The sequence below is a fragment of the Heterocephalus glaber genome, unplaced genomic scaffold, assembly GCF_053883595.1.
Source record: "Heterocephalus glaber isolate CG9 unplaced genomic scaffold, H.glaber_assembly_v1.0 deba00000621, whole genome shotgun sequence".
In the NCBI taxonomy this organism is placed as follows: domain Eukaryota; kingdom Metazoa; phylum Chordata; class Mammalia; order Rodentia; family Bathyergidae; genus Heterocephalus; species Heterocephalus glaber.
In genome coordinates, this window is record NW_028258153.1 from 517,665 (window position 1) to 540,925 (window position 23,261).

Below are 23,261 nucleotides of genomic sequence, written 5' to 3' on the forward strand. Positions count from 1 at the left end.
AGTCAAACCTGCTGAGAAAACTGGTGTTTTTAAAGAAAGTATTTACTTAGTACTTGCCCTGTGGTTAAGTGCTTTACAGAAATTGTCTCATTTGATCCTGGTGAAGTTGGTATTATTCAAACAGATAAAGAAATTTAAAGGTACTGATGTCATAGCTAATTAATGACAGTAGTTTATTATCAGTATAAGAAAGGGCCATATTCATTTTTGATCAGGGAATTTGAAGATTAACATATCTCGAAGTCAGTTAAACCTGTAGCTCATTGTGAATAATGGGCACAAGAGTATATATTGATCGTGATTAGACAGAGGTACTATCCACAGCAAGAAAGGGTAATGAGAGAATCCTAAATCAAAGCACTAAAGTCCTACAAAAACCTCCAGACCAGGAGGTTTCACAGATAGGAATTATGTGGCAGAACTTTCCTACTCACTCCAGTATTCTGAATGCTCAATAGTTGCATCTGAGATGCAAATGAATGAAATGATTTACCCAAGATCACATGAGGAGCCAGTGCATTCAAGGATGTTCCCTCCAGTGCATTCTACTTGAAAAATAATGTACAGTTGTTTGGTGATTTTTATAAAAGAATATTTAAACTACTGTGAGTATTCTACCCTAAGAAAATTATGAAAACAGGGTAGTATTTGAGGAAGCCATATGCATACAGATATACTCAGGCATTTTTTTTCCTCCAAAGGTACAAAATTTGAAGTAGTCCTCAGAATGAGTCACTGTCCTGCCCTTTGTCTTTGTCCAGGTGGCATCTCTTTTGTGACTCACCCTAATGATTCTTATTTCATCTCCCTTGCCCCAAAGGGCCCCTGTCCTCCTGCTTTATTTTTTTTCTATGACACAACTTTTTCCACCATATGACATGATTTATTTTCTTTTGGATTTATTGACTTCAGCATGATATAAATTCAAGAAGGCATGATTTTTTTTCCTTTGTTCATTGCCATATTCCCATAACCTAGAACAACTGAGTACATAGTAAGGGTTCAAGAATATCTGTTAAATAAAATAATCAATAAATGATCTTCAATACTAGATGACCAGGTTAATGAATTTGGGTATAATATTTTATTCTACATATTGAAAGTAAAATTTATAAAAGCAAATGTAAAACTCTCTAGAATATGCTAAATGAATTTATAAAGCAATATTCATAGGCAAATGTATACTTAGAGGGGAACTACATGAAGCTATGTACCAGGAACATGACTAAAAAGGAAATGCAAAGGCCGTGGGTTTTATGCTTTGATTTTCCATTTTAAAGTACATTTTCTTTCATTTGAAAATGACTACAAGGTGGAGAAAGGAAAGTAGGGGAGGAGGGTGAGAGGGAACTATAATAATAGGAATTCTGGCTGCATAGTTTGGGATGCTATAGGCTTCTATGCTCCCCATCTGAATCCTTGACATCTTTGTCAAAACAGGATAAAACATTTTAGCCAAGTAGCCTAATAAGGCTCCATTTTCCTCCTATCTCCAGAAACCTGTATTTTGCAGAATTGGCTCAGGAACCGGCAAATTAATTTTAATTTTAGCTATCTGTACTGTTTTATTCACAATCCCCATGCACTCTTGTCTATGTTGGTCCCCTGAATTGAATTTTACTATTCTCTGCATTCATCTGTTTCATGACTGCTGTCGTCGTTGTGGTTGTTGTTGCTTTTGTTTTTCAGGGGAAGAGGAGTTCTTTGGTGTTCTTTGACATTTTCATTTATTTCTTTTGTAAAACTGATGCATGGAAATATAAACATTGTACACATCTATGGGGTAACCGGATGCTTCAACACACGTGTACATCGTACAGTGTTTAAGTCAGGGTAAACCCATCTACCTCCTCCAATATTTACCATCAATGGTGACAATATTCAAACTCCTTTCCCCATTATTTTGAAATACATAGTGCAGACTTGGGTGCAGTCATGCACCAGAACAGCTCCCACCCACCAGGCTCTTCCCACCCTTCCACCTCCCCTGCTCCCCTCAGCCTCTGGAACCATCATTCTGCTTTGAATTCAGGAGCTCAACTTGTTTTCAAGCCTCCATTTGTCCCACACTCACTTGTTTTGTCCTTGGTCCCAGTTTGTGCGTGGGCACTCCCTGAACAGATAAAGCCTCAGTGCTGAGTGAATCCCAGGCCAGGGAAGCACAGAACAGCCAAGACTCCTAACTGCCGTTCTCTCTCCCTGCCTTCTCCATGCATCTGGAGCTGCAGGCCCAGGACCTCGTGTTCTCCTTCCACCTGCCTAGGACGCCTCATTGCCCACTCCTTCCCTCCCCCTGTAAAGGTGGTGTGTATGCTTCCTAGGCTGCAGCAGCTCAGTACCTTGCCTGTCCTCTTCTCAGTTCCAGTAGCAGCCACAGGCCTTTGTTTTTCACAGTGCAGTAAGTTTAGTGCTCTCCATATTTCCCTCTTGTGCAGGAGCATATGGTCCTCTGATAATACACATTTATAGGATTGTACGCCTTATTATTTCCCCGGAATCATATAATTTTACAATTGAAAGCCATCTTGGAAGGAAGCTCCCTGCCTCCATCCCAGGCTCCTAGGGCAGTGAAGCTCAGCTGGTCCCAGCACCTGGAAGGAAGCTCCCCTGCTGCCATCCCAAGCTCCTAGGGCACAGAAGGTGAGCCACATGGGCGCCAGAAGCACCCCCCCCACCCCTGAAATGAGAAGACACATAAACAAGTCTCAAAAACAGACTTCCAGATCACCTACAGCAACCCCAAAGGGAAATGAGATGGAACAATCTGATACTCAAACACCTGGACTCTCTGAACTGGCAACAAAAGAGGATCTGGGAAAAATGAAATCAGAAATAATTACTCAGATAACAGCAAAGATTTTGCTCATGGTGGAAGACATGATTAATAAATCTAGAGAGGACACAGATAAAAAAAAATAGAGGATCTGAGGAACATGATGGAATCCCAACATAGGAAACAAATGGAATCCATAAAACAGATACAAACAGATTTCCAAGAGATTAAAAACTCCATCGAAAGTCTGCGCAGCAGAATGAACCAATGTGAGGATAGAATTTCACATATAGAAGATAAGATTGCAATTAGTGAGGAGGAAAAGAAAAATGCCTTTAAAATTGTAAGGGAACATGAGAAATCAATCCAGCAGCTGCTAGACGATGCAAAGAAGAATAACATTAAGACTGATTGGAGTCAATGAAGAAAGAGGAGAGAGTGCAGATGACATTAAAAAATCTCTTCACAGAAGTGATGGCAGAAAACTTCCCAAGGAGGGGAAAAGAACTTGACATACAGATAAGTGAGGCATATAGGACTCCAGCTAGCCTTAATCAAAAAAAATCTACACATAGGCATATAATAGTTAGGATTCCAGAAATCCAACAGAAGAATAAAATTCTACAAGCAGTGAGAGAAAAGAAACAAATCACATACAAAGGAAAGCCCATCAGAATCACAGCAGACTTCTCAATGCAAACCCTCAAGGCAAGAAGAGCTTGGAGTGATGTATTTCAAGCCCTAAAGGAAAACAGCCTCCAACCCAGATTGATGTGCCCTGCAAAACTATCTTTCAAAATGGATGGAGAAATAAGATACTTTCATGATAAAGAGCACCTCAGGAACTTCATGAATACCAAACTGGCACTCCAAAAAATTTTAGACAATATCCTAGGAAAAGACAATGAGGATCACAACCCCAGGAAACCCAGTAGAATGAATCCATTGGGCATGACAAATTAAACGCAAAAGGGGAGAATCCAACAAAAAGAAAAAGTCATGACAAGGCTTTTAAAACTTTTGACTTCATCTTCCTAATGAGTGTATAATTGAATCTTATTATTGTACTGATTAGTATTTTTCTGATTCTAGAATTGCACACCATTCCTTGTGCTGTATTGGCTATTTATCATCTTATGTCTACATTTTAATTGGATTGTCTATTAATGAGCTCTAAGAATTCTTTATATATTCTGCTCATAGGTTATATGCATTGTAAATATGGTCTGTTTAAGGACTACTTTTCATTTTAATGATGTCATTTAAAGTTCTAAATTTTGATGGAATCTCATCATTTTTTTTTCTTTTATACATCATGTTTTTTGTATCCTAGGTAGTTCTTGCCTACCCTGAATTCATAAATATTTTCCCTTATAATTTCTTCTTAAAGTTTTATACTTTTAGGCTTTCTTATTTAGGTTCATAGATCCCTTCAAGTCATTTTCATGTGTGGAAAAAAAGGGTTGAGGTTAATTTTTTATATATGGATACCAGGTGTTCTAGTGCCATTTGCTGAAGACACTATCTCTTCCTCGGCTCTTGAATTGAGTTTATATTCTATAAAATGCTAATGTTAAATAATCTTTCAAAACTCAGAGGACCATATATGTGTGGTTCTATTTCTAGATTCTCTGTTTTATTCAAATGATCTATATGTCTTTCCTTACACCAACACTGCCTTGATTACTGTAGCTTTAGAAGAAGTCTTAAAATTCGATGCTAAACGTCTTCCAACACTGTTTTTGTTTTTGTTTTTGGCTTTTCTGGGTCCTTTGTACTCCTACATAACTTTAAAATTTCAATATCCAGTTCTTCATTTATAGCAAGTATACACAGACCTGAATTTTTATATATACCTTGTGTTTTCTATTCCTGCTAAATTCAAGTACAAGTTCTAGGGGCTCCTAGAGATTTCTTAGTATTTTCTCTGTAGATGATCATTTCATCTACATATAAAGATTTTGCTTCTGCCATGCCAATCCTATCCTAGTTGTGTCATTTTATTGCCAGACTATTTTGGTTTAGACCTATGTTTCAAAGTCTAATGGACAGATGAAGAGTAGGCATATATGCCCTTGTTCCCCACTTTAGGGAAAAGCATTGTATCGTCTCCATTCATAGAAGGAGTTTTTGTTGGAAGTATGGAGTACATGTCTTTGATCTGTTGAGAAGTTTCTGTTCTACTTCTAGTCTCCTGATAGCTTTTACCATGAACAGCTGTAGAATTTAGTCCAATACTCTTTCTCCAACTAGTAACAGGATCATATGCCTTTCTCCTTTCCTCTGTCAAAATGATTACTTTTGGGGGTGGATCTTCCAATGCTGAACCAACACTGCCATCCCTGTAACAAAACCACTTTCTACATACTGCCAGACCTGACTTCTAATAGTTTGTTTTGTTAAACAAATTTCTATCTATGTTCATACTTTTTTCTTCTATTATCTTTATCCAGTTTTAGGATTAGCACAATGTTGAGTTCCTAAAATGAGGGGAGAAGTGTTCCTTCTTTTTTCTGCTTTAATTGTTTGATATAATTTATCAGTTAAAATGTTTATGAGCCTGCTGTTGTCATATAGGTAGGTTTTCAAGCTAGGAATATACTTTCTTTAATAGGTGCTATTCAAATTTTATATTTCCTCCAGAGTTAGTTTCATTAATTTGTCTTCCAAGGTACTTCTTAGAAGTTGTCAAATTTATTTCAAAACAGATTTTTGTAATATGCTTTCTATGTATGTCCTTTTAAATTCTGTAAAATCTGTAGTAATGTCTCCTAGATCTTGATATTGTAATTTTAAAACTGTATAACTAACATTGTGTAACAGGAAGAAAACGTCTAAAATAGCAGGGAAATTGGGAGGGTAGGGGAAGGGAAAAAAGGGGAAGGGAAAAAAGGGAAAGGAAAAAATATGAGAAGAGGAAAAAAAAAATGGAAACAAGGTCTTTGCAAATAGGAAAGGGTGGAGGGGGTGAAGGGAGGGCAAGGGAAGGGGAAAAAAAATAAGAACCAAGAGACTCATGTAATGGTACAAGATCCCAATGATGAATGTAACTGTATTGTATACCTAAAATGTACCAATAAAGTTAATGGGAAAAAATGTACAGGTACAAGCACCCAATGATAAATGTAAACGTATTGTATACCTAAAATGTACCAATAAAAAATTTTAAGAAAAAAAAAAAAGAAAGCCATTTAGCAGCCTCCTGATTATGAACCCATCCATGCTCATTACAGTAAGAGTGCATGGTAGGTTTTCGGAAAATATTCACCACCAATAAATACTATAAAGGCAGCCATCATGTACCACTGTGTGATAGCTATTTTGTGTTATTAACTTTCTTTTATTCAAATCTGTTTATACAATCTGCGAAAAATCGAAGAGAAGGCTGGGCCTTAGAAGATATCAAGTAAAATTAAAAACTAGTTTCAGGCTGACAAGGGTAAGCATGTAAGAAAGAAAAGGATTGATTACTGAAACAAGACTAAGGTAAAATAATGGCAAAAGGGCAATATACAAATAATAGCATTCTTCAGTAATGTGAACTGTCAGATAATGGAAGCAGTTACCAAGAAAACCTGAAGAATGATGATTTCTTGAGGTTAGCAACATATCCAGTAGGATTCATTGGGTGGCTCAATTAGGTATTCCTTGATGGAGTAAAATAGGATAAATATATTACATGGTTCCTCCTTCTTGGATCTAGAAAAGGTTAGATTTCTATTTCATGGAAAAAATATAAAATGATTATCAAGAGCTAGCCTGTTTATCTACTTTAAAATCACTAACCTTAACGCATCCCTGGGGATTATGAGAGCTGTATTTACAGTACTTTTGACCAAGACAGCTGATTTTTTTAATGATATTTTTATGATTGTTTTTCTTTCTTTCAGGCTTGTAAATTTTATAGCTCCCAGTGGTATGTGGTAAACTACAAATATGAGCAATATTCTGGAGACATTCGACAGTTACCCCGGTAAGAACTTCTTATAAATATTCCTTTGACTTTTGCATAAATAGCAAATGTATGTTCTTTGCTCAAGGGTGACTTTATGAATAAGTGTAACTAAAGTACGTTTTGCAAAATTTATAAGTAAGTCAAGATAGAGTATTTGGTTTTCAACCATGTATAGTTGATGTATCCAAAGTTCAGAGTATTCAGATGTATCAAAGTTCAAGTATTCTCTGATTCAATTACTGAATAAAGCCTTAAAGTTTATCACTATATTGTTCTTTTGTGAGCTGTTCTTTCAATAACAGGCACAGAAGTATTAGAATAGCCCAATATGTCCTGAGTGCTGCTGACAATGTTTTTAAAAGAATTCATACTTTCTGCTTGTTTATGTATTTGCATTCTGGGACATCAAAAGTCATGAAAATGAATTCCATAGAAGTGGCATCTACCTAAAAACATCAAAAGTGAAAACAGATATCTAATTTTTCTCTTAACTTTTGAGTATATAAATCTTTTAGGAAGGTGACCTTATTCTGTTTCTCCTCAAATCTTGTCTCTCCACAGAGGCTCACCTGAACACTTGAACTAAAGTAGGAATTTAGTTAGTGCCTATTTCTCCTACTTAAGTAAAAGTTCCTGAAGGGCAAGGACTTTTCCCTGCACAATCTCCTGCAGGCCTGGGAGAATTCCAAGCATCTAGTAGGTGGGCAATAATTACTTATTGGGTAGCTAAACTGAGTTTTTATCAAATTTTAAAATACAGTGTTCTTGAATGGGATTAGAGTTGCTTAAATTTAAAGAATTGTCTCAAACTAATACCTGCCAACTCACGAATTCTTCAAACTAAGATGATGCAAATAATCCAAGGGGAAAAAAAAAAACACGTAAGCAAAAGTAAGATTCTTATTAACACATTGCTCAGGTGAAATATCAACATGAAACATATCAGTTCTAATTTTTGGATGGACCCATGGTATAAAATCGTGTTCCACCTTGTAATATTTTCTGTGCTTCTAGACATCTTTTTTTCAGACTCAGCTGCTTGGAAGTGTTGCCTTTAGTTTCTCAGTGCAGAATTTGAAGGGAATTAGGCAATGGCTCTAAATGGTGGCATTTCAGTTGGATCTGAATGAACCCTAGTAGCTACCGGTAGTGGAGAGTGTGATGAGATGAAACCAGGGACCATGAAGCGAGGGACTTTGGGCCCTGGAGAGGAGCTTAGGTATTACTCTCATTGCAACAAGAAGCCTTGGGAAATTTACACAGAAGAGAAACATGATCTGACTTAGTACTTTTGAAAAATGGCTTCAATTACTTTATGAAGACTGGATTGCAGGGGTAGCAATAGAAGAAAAAGTGAAGAAGGATAGTTCTTTTGGAGTTGGCTTAGTACAAAGAACAAACTAATGTTACTCCAAAAAAAATCCCCTCTTTTTTCAAAGCACTGCACATCTACCAAACTTCTGAACATTCTTTTAGACTCCTGTCGCTCCTGGTAGGTAACCTCTTTTAACTTCATGTTGAAAAGATCCTGCTACACCCTAGAACTTCATGAGTAATTATTACATTCTGAATGTCTGGGTGTTTGTTATACATTTTTGTTAGGTGCAAGTGAAAAGCAAAGCATTTTTTAACACCAAGACTTCCCCTTTCTAAAAATAGTTCTAAGAAGTGGTGACAATTTGGAAGCTGTGTCCAAGCCTGTGGAAGACTGTATATCAAGTGAGATGATGCAGACAGCAGTATTTTTCTCCTTGAGTAAAAAGATTTTCAGTGTCTTAGGTATATCAAGTTCTTCAGCAGTTTTATCCCCAGACACTCTTTATCTTTTCTTATATTCATGATTCCATAAAGGGAAAAACAGTAAAACATTGTACATTTGCAATATTCTTCCTTTGTTGAAATGATGGAGAAAATATGTCTGCTAAGAACACAGTGCCTGGACATTATTGCTGAATCGGGATTCTCAGAGAGCATGGATGGAGTCATGAGAAGAAATGAGAAAGTAACCAAACTATTGTTGAGAATTTCCCTTACTTTAGTTAAAGGAAGAGGAAGTTGATACCAAAAAGGGGAAGAGTAAGACTGCCACAAAATAAGAAACTTTAATAAACTACATATATTCAAAATGAAAATGAGAAGTTCTAAAATATGACTCTGTAGCATATACCCAGCCTAGGATAATGAAGACTATAGAATTGAATAGCAGAATTATTTTTAATGACTTTACAAAGCTAAGCACTTCTCCTTACAGATTTCACATATTTAGATCAATAGAAGAAGGAGATTAATGTACTTGGGTCTTCTGAGGCTCTTCTAAGTAAATCATTTGGGATTAGAAAAATTCTCATATGTCTGCTACCAATTTAAATTGATCATTTTCTTTTACGAGTTACTAAGGCTGCAAAACAAAAATTTGAAATTAAGAAAAAGTGAAAAAGGTGAAATATATTCTTTTAATTTTAAAAATGTATTATTTTAACTCTTAAGAATCCCATTTTTGGTAAAATGTGTTTTGCAAATGTGTTTTCATTCTTGAGAGATATTCTTCCAGGTAGAATGTGAAACATAAGACTTCATACATTAGGAACAAAAAGCAACACTAAACTTGGAGTTCTCATAGCCCAGAGCAGCATAAAAATTTATGATGCCACTGATTATTAATCCACTGGGGAAAATACAAAGATATATGACATATTAAAATTTTTCACTACTGTTGATTTGGTAGAAGATATGAAGAAGAAAATTCCCTGCAGGGATAGTTTGCACTCAAATTCGAATAAAGTGTGATCAGTTTAGCTGGGCTGAATTAGAGCAGAATGTTTTTAAATAAAAGCACATTTACATTTATTTACTGCTGCGAGTCAGAAAGTGCTAGATGCCATATGTCCATTAGCTCATTTAATGTGTGTAACCCTATAAAATAAGAGTCGTCATCCCCATTTTATAGAGGAAGATTGGCACTAAAATTACCTTGCCCCAAACCTCATAGCTAGCAACTGAAGAGACACATTGGGTTCAAGCTCAGACGGCAGGGTCCCTGACCAGCCCTTCATTCTGAGATCCCAAAGGCTCTTAGAGACCACACAGTGCTCCTGGGGGAAGAATTTAAAGTGAATGGCCACAGGTATTGCTCTTTGTATGATCTTTCTTATTAGTGCATATTAATTATGCAGTGTAACAGGCTTTCACTGTGATATTTTCATACACACACAGCATACCTTAACTATATCCCATCCTATTACCCCCTCATCCTCCCCTTCCCTCTCCCCTTGATTTCCTTGCTCTTCTCTGCTATGCTCCCTTCACTTTCATGTGATCTTTCCAGAGGACCTATGGGAATTTATATTCCACCAAAAGTGTGTGAGAGTTCTTTCGCCCCCCATGTCCTTACCACTATTTATTATTTTTTGCATTCTTCATGATAGCAGTCCTGACTACTGTGAGATGGAATCTCAGTGGAGCTTGGATTTGCATTCCCCTAATGACTAACGATGTTGAAAATTTTTTCATATAGTTATTGGCTGTTCGTACTTCTATGGAGAAGCATATGTTCAGTTCACGTGCACATTTATTGATCAGATTACTTGTTCTTTTGGTGCTAAATTCTTCAAATTTTCATGTATGCTGAATATTAATTTTCTGTCAGAATAGCTGGCAAAGATTATTCTCCCATTCTGTGGATTGTCTATTACCCTGTTGTTTCTTTTCCTGTATGGAAGCTTTTTAATTTCATGTGATCCCATTGTTGATTCTCGCTATTATTTCCTGAACTACTGGACTCCTAGTCAGGAAGTGATTCCCTATGTTTATATTCTGAAGTGTTTCCCCTATGTCTTCCTCTAATAGTTTCAATGTTTGTGTCCTATATTAAGGTCTTTGATCCATTTTTATTTGATTTTTGGAGAAGATGACATCTTCTACAATCTACTTTCAATCTTATATGTGTAGATATCCAGTTTTCCCAGCATCATTTTTTAAAGAGGCTGTCTTTATTCTATGTTTTTGGTAACTTTGTCAAAAATCAGATGGCTGTGGGTACATGGGTTTATTTCAGGGTCCTCTATCCTATTTCAGTGGTGTGTGTGTGTGTCTATTTTTATGTGAAAGCCATGCTATTTTTTGTTACAATGGCTTTTACTACATTTTGAAATCAAGTATTGTGATGCTTTCGGCATGGCCCTTTTTGCTCAGAGTAGTTTTGGCTATTCAGGGTCTTTTATGCTTTCATATGAATTTCAAGATTGTTTTCTAGTTTTGTGAAGAGTGAAATTGGTATTTTGATTGGGATTGAATCTGTAGATCGGTTTCAGTAGTGTGACTATTTTAGCAATGTTCATTCTTCCAGCCTGTGAACATGAGAAGTCTTTCCATCTTCTAGTGTCTTCTTCAATTTCTTTTTTCAGGGTCTTATGAATTGCCTTGTAGAAGTCTTCTACCCCCTTGGGTAGTTATATTCCTAGGTATTCGGTGTGTATTTATGAGGTGATTATGAAAGGGTTTCATTGATTTCTTTTTCAGTGAGTTCATTATTGGTGTATAGGAAAGCTACCAATTTCTTTATGTTGATTTTGAATCCTTCTACTTTGCTGAATTTGTTTATCAGTTATAAAAGACATTTGGTAGATTCTCTAAGGTTTTCTCATCATAGAATCATATCATCTACATACAGAGATAATTTGACTCCTTCCTTTCCTATTTCTTTTCCTTGCCTGATTGCTGTAGCTAAAATGTCCAGTACTTCATTAAATAAGAGTGGAGAAAGTGGATACCCTTGTCTTATTCCCACTTTTAGAAGAAATGATTTTAGGTTTTCCCTATTTAGTATGAAACATATTGGTTATGTGTTTGTTATATGTAGCCTTTATTATTTTTAGGTCTGATTCCTCCATACCTAGTTTATTCAGGGTTTTTATCATAACAGGATGTTCAGTTTCATTGAAGGCTTTTTCTACAACTATTAAGATGATTGTGTGATTTTTCTCCTTGATTCTACCTTAGGTGGTAAATTACATTTATTGATCTGCATAGGATGAACCAGCTTTGCATCCCTGAAATGAAACCAACTTGATCATGGTGTATGATTCCAATGTGAAGTAAAATTTTATTTCCAAGTATGATCTTTAAGAGGGGACAGTCATTGTGTTATCACCCATGGACATCAACTGAGCTCAATGTAGTGATTGCCCCTTTAAGGCAGGAAAGTTGTGCTCTGGGGATCACTGAGTACAGGACTGAAGAAGCCTCAGTAGCCTTCAAGCTTCAGCAGTGATGAAGACACGCTGTCACTCCCACTTGAGCACTTGTTCAGGCATTATTGATCTCACCCCTACCACTGTCTTCCCTCACTGTACCCAGGCTCAACAGCGCTGTGCTTCTGGATGCTCCATGCTCAGCCCCTGCTCAGAACCTCACTCATGTTATTTCCCTTTAAATCTTCTGAGTTATCTTGGAAACGTAATACTTGACATGAGCTTGAAGAGAGTGTTTAGAGGAAATTTCATTTTATGAAAGAGTGTGGAGATGTAAGTTAGGCTGTAGCATAATATAAAGTAACTAAATATTAAATATAACTTTTTAGAAACTTGAAAACATTTTAGCATTTGTATGTTTTGATTATCTTTAGTATATTAAAAAAAAAGAACTAGTTCAGAAAAATGTCAATTTTGGTCATTCTTTGTATAATTCCTTCAAAGCCTTAAAAACTCAGGCAAATTTACAAACAGGAAAGAGTTGAAAGACTTGTATATAACAAACACTCCCTGTCTTCAGTATTTACAATGCCTTTTACATATTGTTATATTTTTTATCTAATTACTTGTCCATCCATCCATCCATCTCTCTAGCTGCCCATTAATCTCATCTTCTTTCTTTTCATTTCACAGTGAGTTTAGAACATCAGCACATTGCCTCTCTGAGCAAACCTCTCAGGTTGTGTATTGTTAGACGGAGATTTATATGTTTGCAATTTAGTGTGTGTGTGTGTGTGTGTGTGTTTCTTCAGTAAAATTTACATTCAAGAAATGGACGAATTGTGAGGGAACTATTTGGGGACTGTTGACCGTGAGTTCACCTGTGTAACTCAAAACCTCTTTTGGCATATAGAACATTATTGTCACTATCAAAGAGTTAACTGCTGCCACCCCTTTCTGCTCAGTCCTCACCTCTGGTCCCTTCTTTCCTTAGAGACAACCATTGCTCTGCAATCTTCACAACATGAGAATTATACCATGTACATTCTTCTGCTTCTAGTCTCTCTTACTCAGCACAATGCTTTTAAGTGATATTCATTTTGTTTTATGTATCAGTAACTCTTTTGCTGAGTAACTCTTCTTTCTGTGGATGTAGTATAGTTTGTTTAGCCATTCTCTAGTGATAGACACTCTTGCAGTGTCTTCAACTAAGTTGTTTGTAAATCGCTTTAAATGCATAAGCTTTTGGGAAACTTTGGTCATAGTTTATAGACTATTTCAGCCATTATTTCTACTTCTCAATTGAGACATTTATGAAAAAAACACTCATGAGCATTGTTATGGTTTAATGTAATGTTAAATTTCATTTGCAAGTGTGATCATTAAGAGGGAACAATCATTGTATTATAGCCCCCGTGGACATCAACTGAGCTCAATGTAGTGTCCCCCAAAGGTCTCATCTGTTCAGAGGTGGAGCTTTGAGAATATGATTGGATAATAGGGGCACTATACTTATTAGTGGACTAATTCACTGATGAGTTCATACCCGATGTGCTCTTAGGAGGAAGGGCCTGGTCAGAAAAGATGTGTCACTGAGTATGTGACCTAGAATGGAGCATTCATGTCCCTGGCACTTCTCTCTCTGTTTCCTGGGCTGCCATGGATTTAGCAGCTTTTCTCTGCTATGTCCTGCTACCTGCCATTTTTACCTTAAAGCCAGCCAATTGTGGACTGAACCCACTGAAACCATGAGCTAAAACAAAGCTCTGCTCCTTCAAGTAATAGGTACCAGACATTTTGTCCCAGCAACAGGAATGCAACTAATAGAAGTATTTAGCCTTACACATTGAGATTAATGAAAATCTTATTTTGTTTTCTTACTGCTGTTCCTTTCTGCTGTTGTATCATTACTAGTTTGAAATGTCATTGCCTCTCTTTCTAGTTTATATTATGGAAATCATAATAAGAAAAGTTAGATCCCAGAACCTGACCAATATCGTGATCCATAGTTATCAAGAACACATGCCTACAAGAATATTCTTTTATAAGAGAAGAAGGGATATGCCATGCTGGCAAAAGAAGATATAAAAATAAGTTCAAAAATGAATAATATTGTATCCAGATCCAAGAGAGTTTGATGGAAAAGACTGACATAGAGTCTAATGTTGACAGTCCATGTTCAAGTTTGTCTTTGCTACCTCTTTCTGAATTTTCCCTGCTCCTTCTCTTACTTTTCCCTTGAGATGTTTCCTCCACCCTCCTTTTACTGCCACATCATCATTTTTTAAAATCCTAGAACATTCATGCTTTATCCTTCACAGAGAAACTGTTTCAAGTAATTGCTGTGGAATCACCCATTTGGACCTACCCCTGAATCTCAGGTGACATGTCACCTCTCGTGGGAGACAGAGAGAAGGAAAGGTTGTATTCAAGGGCTTTATTTTGTCAATCAAATGACAAGGTAAAAGAAGTGACAGATGAGATTAAGGAGAAAAGGAATATATCTGACAGGGTACGAAGGATTTGCCAGTGATTCTAGAATAACATTGTGGAGTCTCTACTTGCCCTGTCTTCACATAAAGGTGACACTGGGCAGAAAAAGTTAACATCAATGGCAAGTGGCACAGAGAAGCTTGAGAATCTAAGGTCCTTCAAGAAGGAAAACTACCTAGGGTACATCAGAATTCTCAGACGAAAATGGCTGCAATCTTACTTAACATGTTTATTAAAGGTGGTTTGAACTCACCTTTCCTAATATAGGAATTATTTTAGAGATAAGTCTTCTAATCTCATCTCTCCCTCTGTGTGTTCATATAAATAATTGTTAGGGATAATTTTTATCTCTGTAAAATGGAAATATCTGACAAGATTTTAGAGATCTAATATTGTACACAGATGTCTTACTGCACACATATATAATGCTAAAATGCAATAAGCTTCCTAATGCGTAGAGTTCAGTACAAAACTTCTATGTATGTATATGCTTAAACTTCTTTAGACATGTAAATCTCTCCTGGATGAGAAAGTTTATATTGTACATAGAGATAGAAAAGAAAACTGAAGCTAGGACCAATACAATACTCCAAGTATACTTAACTCCTACTCTCAAATAATATGTTTTTCAGAGAAACTTTGTTATTCTTTGTTACTGATTTGAGTAGCAAGTACATCACATAATTTGAATTTATAAGAGAAAATACCGATAGCAATACACTTTTTTAAACCTATGTAATATTTTAGATGGACCTGTTAAGATTTTGATGAGCAAATTTTGTTCTACAGCTAAAATGATAATCACCAAAATGCCTGCCAAAAACACTGAAATTATACCATTTCCTATTACTTTACATCTGTGATATTCTGGCTCACTTTACTCTATTATTAATATAATCATCAAATACATATTGAGCATCTATAGCCAAAGGAGAGGAAATAGCTGTGTGAGACATGGATGAGAATTCATTAAAGTTCCTGGCTTTAAGAAATTTACAGTCTGAGAAAAGGCTAAGGCATGTGCACAAGTAACAGAATCAGGTGAGCATCATAAAGAGTGATAGTCTATAAGATGAGATCCCTAATAGGCATTCAGGATGCCTTCATGGAAATGATTTTAGGGTGCATACTTTTATCAGGTTATAACTGAATATTAGTCAGGCTTTAAAAGGAGCCAAATCTTAATACATCCTACACCATGAATGCACCCTGAAGACATTATGCTAAGTGACAAAAGCAGACACAAAAAGACAAATCCTGTACAATTGCACTTACACGCGGTGCCTGGAATAGTCAAATCCATACAGCACAGTGTTAAATAGGGGCTTAGAGAAAGGGAAATGGAAAATTATTTTTTAATGTGTACAGAATTTCAGTGTGGATGATGGGAAAGGTCTGGAGATGATAGCAGCACTGTGAATGTACTTAATGCTACTGAACTGTATCATGTTATATATATTTTACCACAATATTTAAAAACCTCTCATCAGGAATAGACAATGTGGTTCTGATCTCAGATCTTTTGCCTAGTTTGACAATGAGGATAATGTTGCCTGTGCTAACTTCTGCTGTAAACTGAGAATAAAGATTTTTATGTCTTTCAAATGTAGAGTAAAAGAGTATATTAAGCCCATTAGTTAGTATATTGTGTGTATGCACAGTAAGTACCTGTATGCATACTTAAGATATAAAGAGTTCCTGGTCATTTTCCTTCTTTTCTGGATTTATCATCAACTTAGGAAACAATTTATGATAGGAATATTAAATATGCCTCCGGTCGTTTTTCTCCAGTAGTTACATTCAGAGGTTGTTTCTGCAAAATATAAATCATCTTAAAGAAAATACAAACAGATGAGCATGGTGGTACAGGCCTGTAATCCCAGCACTCTGGAAGACGGGGCCAGGAGGATCCCACATTTGAGCCCAGCCTGAGCAACTTAGCCACTAAGAGAGATCCTGTCTCAAAAAAAAAAAAAAAAAAAAGTGAAAATAAAAACTGAAGATGTAGCTTAGTGTGAAGGTCCTGACTTCAGTCCCCAGTACTGCAGAAGAAAAAGGAAAGAAGAGAAAAACATGAACATGCTATGAGTTTCTACATGGAAGATTAGATGTAAATGGTCACAAAGAGCTGTATCTCACGAAAGGCCTGAACATGGACAGCACTGTCTGGTTTCCACTTAACCGTCCCTCTGGGCAGTGTCTGAAACAGGCATTTCTGTGCTGCCCTGCGAAGGCACAAAGTGAGCATTATACCAATGGGTCGCTCTAAGGGGCCTTTTGAGATCACAGGTGGGGGCCAGCAGAACACAGCACAGGCTGACTCTCAGAGCTAAGGCCTGCACAGGAGGGTTCTTCAGAGCTAAGGCCTGCAGATGACCATGCCTAGCCTGGAGCATATACGAGATGTGTGATAAAAGCTATGGTGAATGTTGAAGTTTTTATACTATTATCACTACAGTCAAAGACACATGCTATTAACCCCCACCTCTCAAAATACTACCCCTTGCTTCAAGCACTGTTAGCCCATCCTTTATGCCACTTTTTAAATTAGAATATATCTGTGATACAAAGTTAATCATAGTAATAAATTGGTACATACACGCATTGCATCTTGATCCCTTTCACTTCCACACTGCCACATTCCCAAGCAGTTCTGGGTGTCTTCTTTCATAAGTGTCTTTACGAAATGTGATAAAAAAATATATATAGTAAACGCTGCTACCAATCCCATCTAACAGAAGGCAGGCTTGTAAAAACACTGCAGTGTGTCCTCTTTCAGCTTACCACATGTGACTGTGGGACTTCCAGCTCTTCCCCGAAGTCGAAATGACCATGAAAGGCAAACATTTTGAATTGATTCAGGACATCAAAGCAGGCACAAAACTAAACAAAACTAAAGATACTCATGAAAAAAGACTTCCAAAACTGCTTCAGAAAATGTCAAGATCAATAGGTTCAGTGTGTTCAGAGTGAGGGAGAATATTTTGAGGGGACAAGTGGCAATATGTTTTTTACTTTGACTTTTAAAAATGTAAACAATCACCATATATCATAGATGACCCAGAAAAAGTAATAAAAATGTCAGTTCTTAATAATCCATGTCAGAGTGCAGAAAAGATATAAAGTACCAAACCTTTAAAATTTTTCTGCTTGCTTTCATCTAATGGAAAAAGACACGTTGACATCTATATAAATAGAAACTCAACATTGTAAAATATTTACTTACTGGAGATAAGCTATATATAATGACATAGGGGGAAGTTAGTACTTTCAAAGAAAATGGGACCCTCACAGTTGTTAAGATTACAGAGTTGTGTTATGTACCCGTACCACTTCCACACAAGGAATGTAAACATTATGTACTGCAAATATATACTAATAAAATTTTTTTAAGTTTGCAAGAATCGCTGTTACCTTGGAAACAGCTGAAAATGATAAAAATGTGTCAGATGATAAACCAGACTCTTTTTTTTTAATCTTTTTAAATATCAGAGCAGAATACAAACCAGAGAAACTTCCCTCACATTCCTTTGAAGTTGACCATGAAGAAGCTGATAAGGACGAAGTAAGTGAACTGTTGCAGGTGAAATGCCTAACAAACAGGAAGGTAATCACTTCCTGTCTTGCAGGGGCATTTGCACATGCTGGCCAGTCTTCTATAAGCCACAGTAGATGTCTGTGATGGGGCTTTTGGGCAGAATGAATCAGTTTGTTTTGACATCGAACATGAGTATTGCGGATGAGTCCAAGAGGGAAAAGCAGTCCCCTATTTAAGGGCAATGTCTGAGATGCGGGACCTGCAGAGGTGGCGCGATGCTCATGACACCTTTCCTGCAGGACACCACTTCCCACTCATCCTCCAAGGGCGGTGGGGGAGCCGGAGGGTCCGGCGTGTTCAAGTCCGGCTGGCTCTATAAGGGGAATTTCAACAGCACCGTGAACAACACCGTCACCGTCCGGGTAAGGAAGCAGGAGACCCGCCGCTCCAGGGTCGCCTTGCTCGCCACTTCCTCCTTTGGTCCTAGGGCACAGGAGATACGTTTCATGTTTCGTGTAAGATTTTATGTATGAGGACATAGGGTGTTCTTTTCCATATCACTGCCCTAGAAGTATAGAAATTCCCAAGGAATTTTTTTTAATTCAACTTTTCATTTGCAGTGTGAACTATATCCCTGTCTTTTCCTTTCCTTAGTCATTCAAAAAGCGTTACTTCCAGCTGACGCAGTTGCCAGATAATTCCTACATTATGAACTTTTACAAAGATGAAAAAATATCCAAAGAACCCAAAGGCTGCATTTTTTTGGATTCCTGTACAGGTGTGGTACAGGTGAGTAGCAATCCTTTTTCCCTTTTGGTGCTTGTTTTCACTGCAAAATATTAACATGTTTTGAAGTATGTGACATGAACCAAGAACTGCCATAATCTCTAGGAATTCAGTGAAGGAAGAAGGCAGCTTCGATTTCTAGGTTCCACAAAACTTACTGTCAATAAAGAAAAATAGGACATAAGCAAAGAAACCAATAGAGTATAATCAGTTGGTAAATTTTTAAATAGTAAAAATAGAGTAATGGAAGGAGAGAAATGAGTGGTAAGATTGGAAAGGAATATTAATGCTCAAGAAATGAGAAAAACGTTTTTAAGAGACTGTTTGACCCATGAACTATAGAATGAACAGGGGCAGCAAGTACAAAGGTCCCGAGACAGGAGTAAGTCTGATATATTTACCCTAGGAAACTGATCACCTGTACTGGTGCACTGAACAACTAAACTAAGGAAATTAAACAAGTTAATATATATCACATAACTCAAAGTATATACTTCATAAATATTGTCTTTATAACTAGGTAACAATGAGGTAGCAAATTTAGTGTGCACGTTATCTTTTCCCTAAGAGAAGATTTCCTTCAAAGATAAGGATTACATTGATTCTCAAGAGTTTAAGTGCAGAAACAGACATAGTGCTTTTAGCAGATAATGTTATTCTACAAATTCTTCATCTTCAGATTATTATTTTACTATTAAACTTGACATAGATGGCTGTGGTGGAGGGAAACAGAATGATTGTATACATCTTTTATATTCCATAGACATCGGATATTCCTACATTCAAAATAGTTACTCTCCACTCTGATGTAGTATCTACCCTTATTCCCTCTTACATAAAAATTGTAGCAATGAAACCTCCCCACAAGTTTCACGGTAAGGACTCCGGCTCCTTGAGGTTAAGGCCGCTTTTCTGAGCACAGCCTGCTACATCTGTACTCTCTGTTGTCAGGAAGCCCCACACACCCAGAGCTTGTTTTGTTGTTGCAGAAATCACACTACTGGAGGCATTTAGATACGTGGGCATGAAGTAGAGCCCTCTTCAGTCTGTTAGTCCTAACCTATTCTTGGACAATTGCTCTGTTAAAACCTGGAATTCCTCCAGAAAGCCAGAAAGCTGAACTTGAAGAGGAAAGAATGAATTAAGTGTTGCTAAGCACTCTACTAGAAAGGAGGGCTAATTGCCTTCTAATGCAGATGCTAACTTTCAGCATGGAAAGGACAGTAGAGGTCTTAATGGAGCATGGAGACAATTGTCTATTGTACGTAACAGTAGAAACTCTTTGGCCTTAGAAATATAAGGTATATCTTTAGCAATAAGTTTAGAGATCAATAACTACATTTTTCAGACATTGAGCTGAAATTTTTAAATATATTTTCCACTTGCACTTCAAAAGTTTGCTCTGCCAAATGAGTCATCATTTTTTTAAAGTTTTTGTTCTACGTGAAGTGTGCAGTGATAATTTCCACGTAATGCTTCTCTTCTTCAAAGAATCATAGAACTGAGCATTAAACCCACCCCTAAGTGCCCTAATCTGACTTTCCACTGTAGGCACTTTATTATCTCTTACCTAAACAGTCTCTGCTTAGAGGTGACCTTCGAAAGAAAGTCTTAGGCGAAAACACAAGCTTGTGGTTGATGCAGGTCGGCCCTGAAATCCTAGTTTCACTATTTCTGATCCGAAGCCTTGGAGTAAGTGACTCAACCTCTTTGTCTCAGGCTTCTCAAGCCTGCTAACATGTCTAAAGGATCTGGAAGGCAGTGAATCTTCACCCTTTCCTCCGTAGTTCCATTAATTCCAAAGCTTACAGCTTTAGAAGATAGACATTCCTTTATGGGAAAGCCTTCTTAGTAAGTCTTGATTTACCTTCTGAAATTTCTACACAAATGTGCTAATACATTTCTTTATTTGATTTATTCATTCAACAGACATGTTTGGTGCTTGGAATATGCTAGGGCCTGTGCCTAGGCAAAAGCAATTCAATTTCCTGCTAGAGTCAAAATCAGAGAAGGGCATAGCCTTATGCTCACTACTGATGATACAAACAACTGGTAATGGAAATATAGATGGCAGAGTTCATGGAATATTCTGGGAGCACAGAACAGTGACAGTTCATAAAAGTCATGCTGCAAGTCTACACAGAAAAGCTGTATCTGTCTGTGGGATTCCCCAAGATATGTCTTGAACATGTGTGTTTTAAAAGGTTCAGTAGACCTTCCTGAATTTATGTTCCTCTTTATCAAAAGCTTTACTCCAGTGTCATTTGCATCCTTTCTACAGGCAGAGTCTTGGAGTTTCATGAGATCACTTTGGGGAGATAGGTTATTTGTCGCCTATGTTGGGGTCCTACCTCTTCCATAATTGCCAGCAACTTTTTAGCGTATAAATTCTTACATCTGGATAGAAGATTTCAAGTGAGAGAGTGCAGAGTTTAAGTACTGCTCTTGTAAACTCTCAGGCACAAAATGTCCCTGAAGATGAATCACATACAACAAGAGCACAGAGCAAATGAATAACTACAATGAGTCAGAATTATTTTGTCAAGAATCATTGCCAATCTCGTTGAATAAAACAAAAAAGGAGGAACAAAGTCTTTGTCCCAGAAAGTGCTATCTACCATCCAGCTAAAGCTCGTAATAATAGTTAGTGAATATACCATTTTAATTTGCCTCATTCAGATCCAATCTATATCGCTGTGTTTCCCTAAAAATAATTCCTTGGATTCACAGAATATACTTACTACAAGGATGACCTCAAACAGAGAGCAACTCTAACTGACTTTCTCTAAGACATTAAGTGATATTTGACAAGTTCTTGGGTCTTGATAACAAAAGGAGATAAAACTATACTTCTCTGATTTATGGAATATCATCAGACAGTACTAGATCTGTTTTTGTAGGATTGCACTTCTAATCTATGACAGAACTTTCAGTTTTTGCTGCTTCGGCTTCGTATTGACAGTAAGGGATATTTAGGTCTGTGTTATCCTATCGCATTCCTTCACCCATCCACTCTTTCATTTATTCTCCTTCTTTCCATACACACATTAATTTCAGGTCCTGCCACTGTAGAATAGAATGAATTACTCAAGATTTTCAACTGGATCCCTATCTGAACAAGGATAATTGCAGACACCACTTTCTACAGTGTTAAATAGGGGAGGTAGGGTCCCAACACTTTATCTCCTCCTAGGTGCTGGTCTGCCGCCAAATAGATATGAGTTCCAAAAAAATGACTTCATGTATATAACCAAGTTCTAGAAGTTCAGGTGCCTTCTACAGGTCAAGTGTGGGGCAGGGTGAGATGTAGGAGCAGCTTGGACCGTGCATACTCATATATGTGGGAGCAGGAATCTACTTTTGAAGGAAAACACCTGTGGATGCCATGTGTGATCTGCACATTTCCCTTTGGCAAACTCTGACTTTAAAGATTGTATTTCCTATGATAATAACAACCCAAATGGTACTTGTAACTTTCTTCATCTATTGTATCAGTTAGTAGCACTTGACGGAATATGGATTACTGCTCTCCCTGTTTATTAAAATAAAGCTCAGGGAGATAAAGTGGCTCTCCCAAGTCACAGAGCTAATAAATAGCAAAACTAGATTAGAGATGGAAGAATTCCTAAGATTACAGAAGATGCTTTCTTAAGTGCTGTATTTATCATAGATACAGTGGACATGCCCATATATATACACATTTAACTTACGTAAGCCACCTGGGCAGAAGAAACATCACAAAGATAGATACCTTCACAGGCAGTTTTAAATAGTGAGCTTTAGATATAGAATTCATTTCAGCAAATATATACTGGTAAGCTTTGCTATGTGAAAAGCAGCATTGAAAATAGATGTGATTTTTGTCATGTTTCCTGGGTATGGGATAGATGCATAGAAGCAAAACAAATGTGACCTATACAAATAAGACATGAGTAATGCACCTCAAAGAGTAAGACCTGATAACATATGCAAAATGGAAATTACATTTATCACTGCATGATGCTATATTTATCATATTGCACATATGTTATTTATCTACTTATCTGTTTACTGATTCTCCATCACACTATGATGTTAAATGTAAGTACAGTGTGAAAAAAGCACTTTACTTGAATTTTTTTCCATGCTACATGACTGGCACAAAAGAGGTAGCCAATAAATTTTTGTTGATCAAATGAACGAACAAATAAACTTATAGAAAGTGGAAAAAATGTGAGGGTCAGGGATGTAGCTCAGTGGCACCACACCTGCCTGGCAAGCGCGAGGTCCTGAGTTTGATCCCCAATACCAGGCGAAAAAAGGTATGGTTAGGAATCGCTGACACCAGTAACCTGGATTTGATGTTATGTGCTTCTTTTTAAAACTCTTCTATCATGCTTGCAAAATCCAGTGGAAGATGCTAGTAATGTAACAGGTATAATGGAATATTTTGCTTGAGTAACTTACTTCCTCACTACTGAGTCTTCCATTGGCTTGAGTGGTTTTCTTGGAGTATATATAATTTGAAACTTTTCCAGGTGAAAATTG

The 23,261-nt window shown here is 36.9% G+C and overlaps 1 protein-coding gene across 12 annotated transcripts in view; it reads left to right on the forward strand.

The window, feature by feature from the left end:
* Dock10 (dedicator of cytokinesis 10) overlaps positions 1-23,261 on the forward strand; it is a 263,362-nt gene that overhangs the window by 130,043 nt on the left and 110,058 nt on the right. For all 12 annotated transcript variants that reach the window (XM_087205974.1, XM_087205976.1, XM_087205977.1 and 9 more), the window contains 4 exons: positions 6,664-6,746; positions 17,903-17,975; positions 18,248-18,370; positions 18,603-18,737. In XM_087205974.1, coding sequence (XP_087062100.1) covers positions 6,664-6,746; positions 17,903-17,975; positions 18,248-18,370; positions 18,603-18,737 — 414 coding nt within the window. The remainder of the gene's footprint in view (positions 1-6,663; positions 6,747-17,902; positions 17,976-18,247; positions 18,371-18,602; positions 18,738-23,261) is intronic.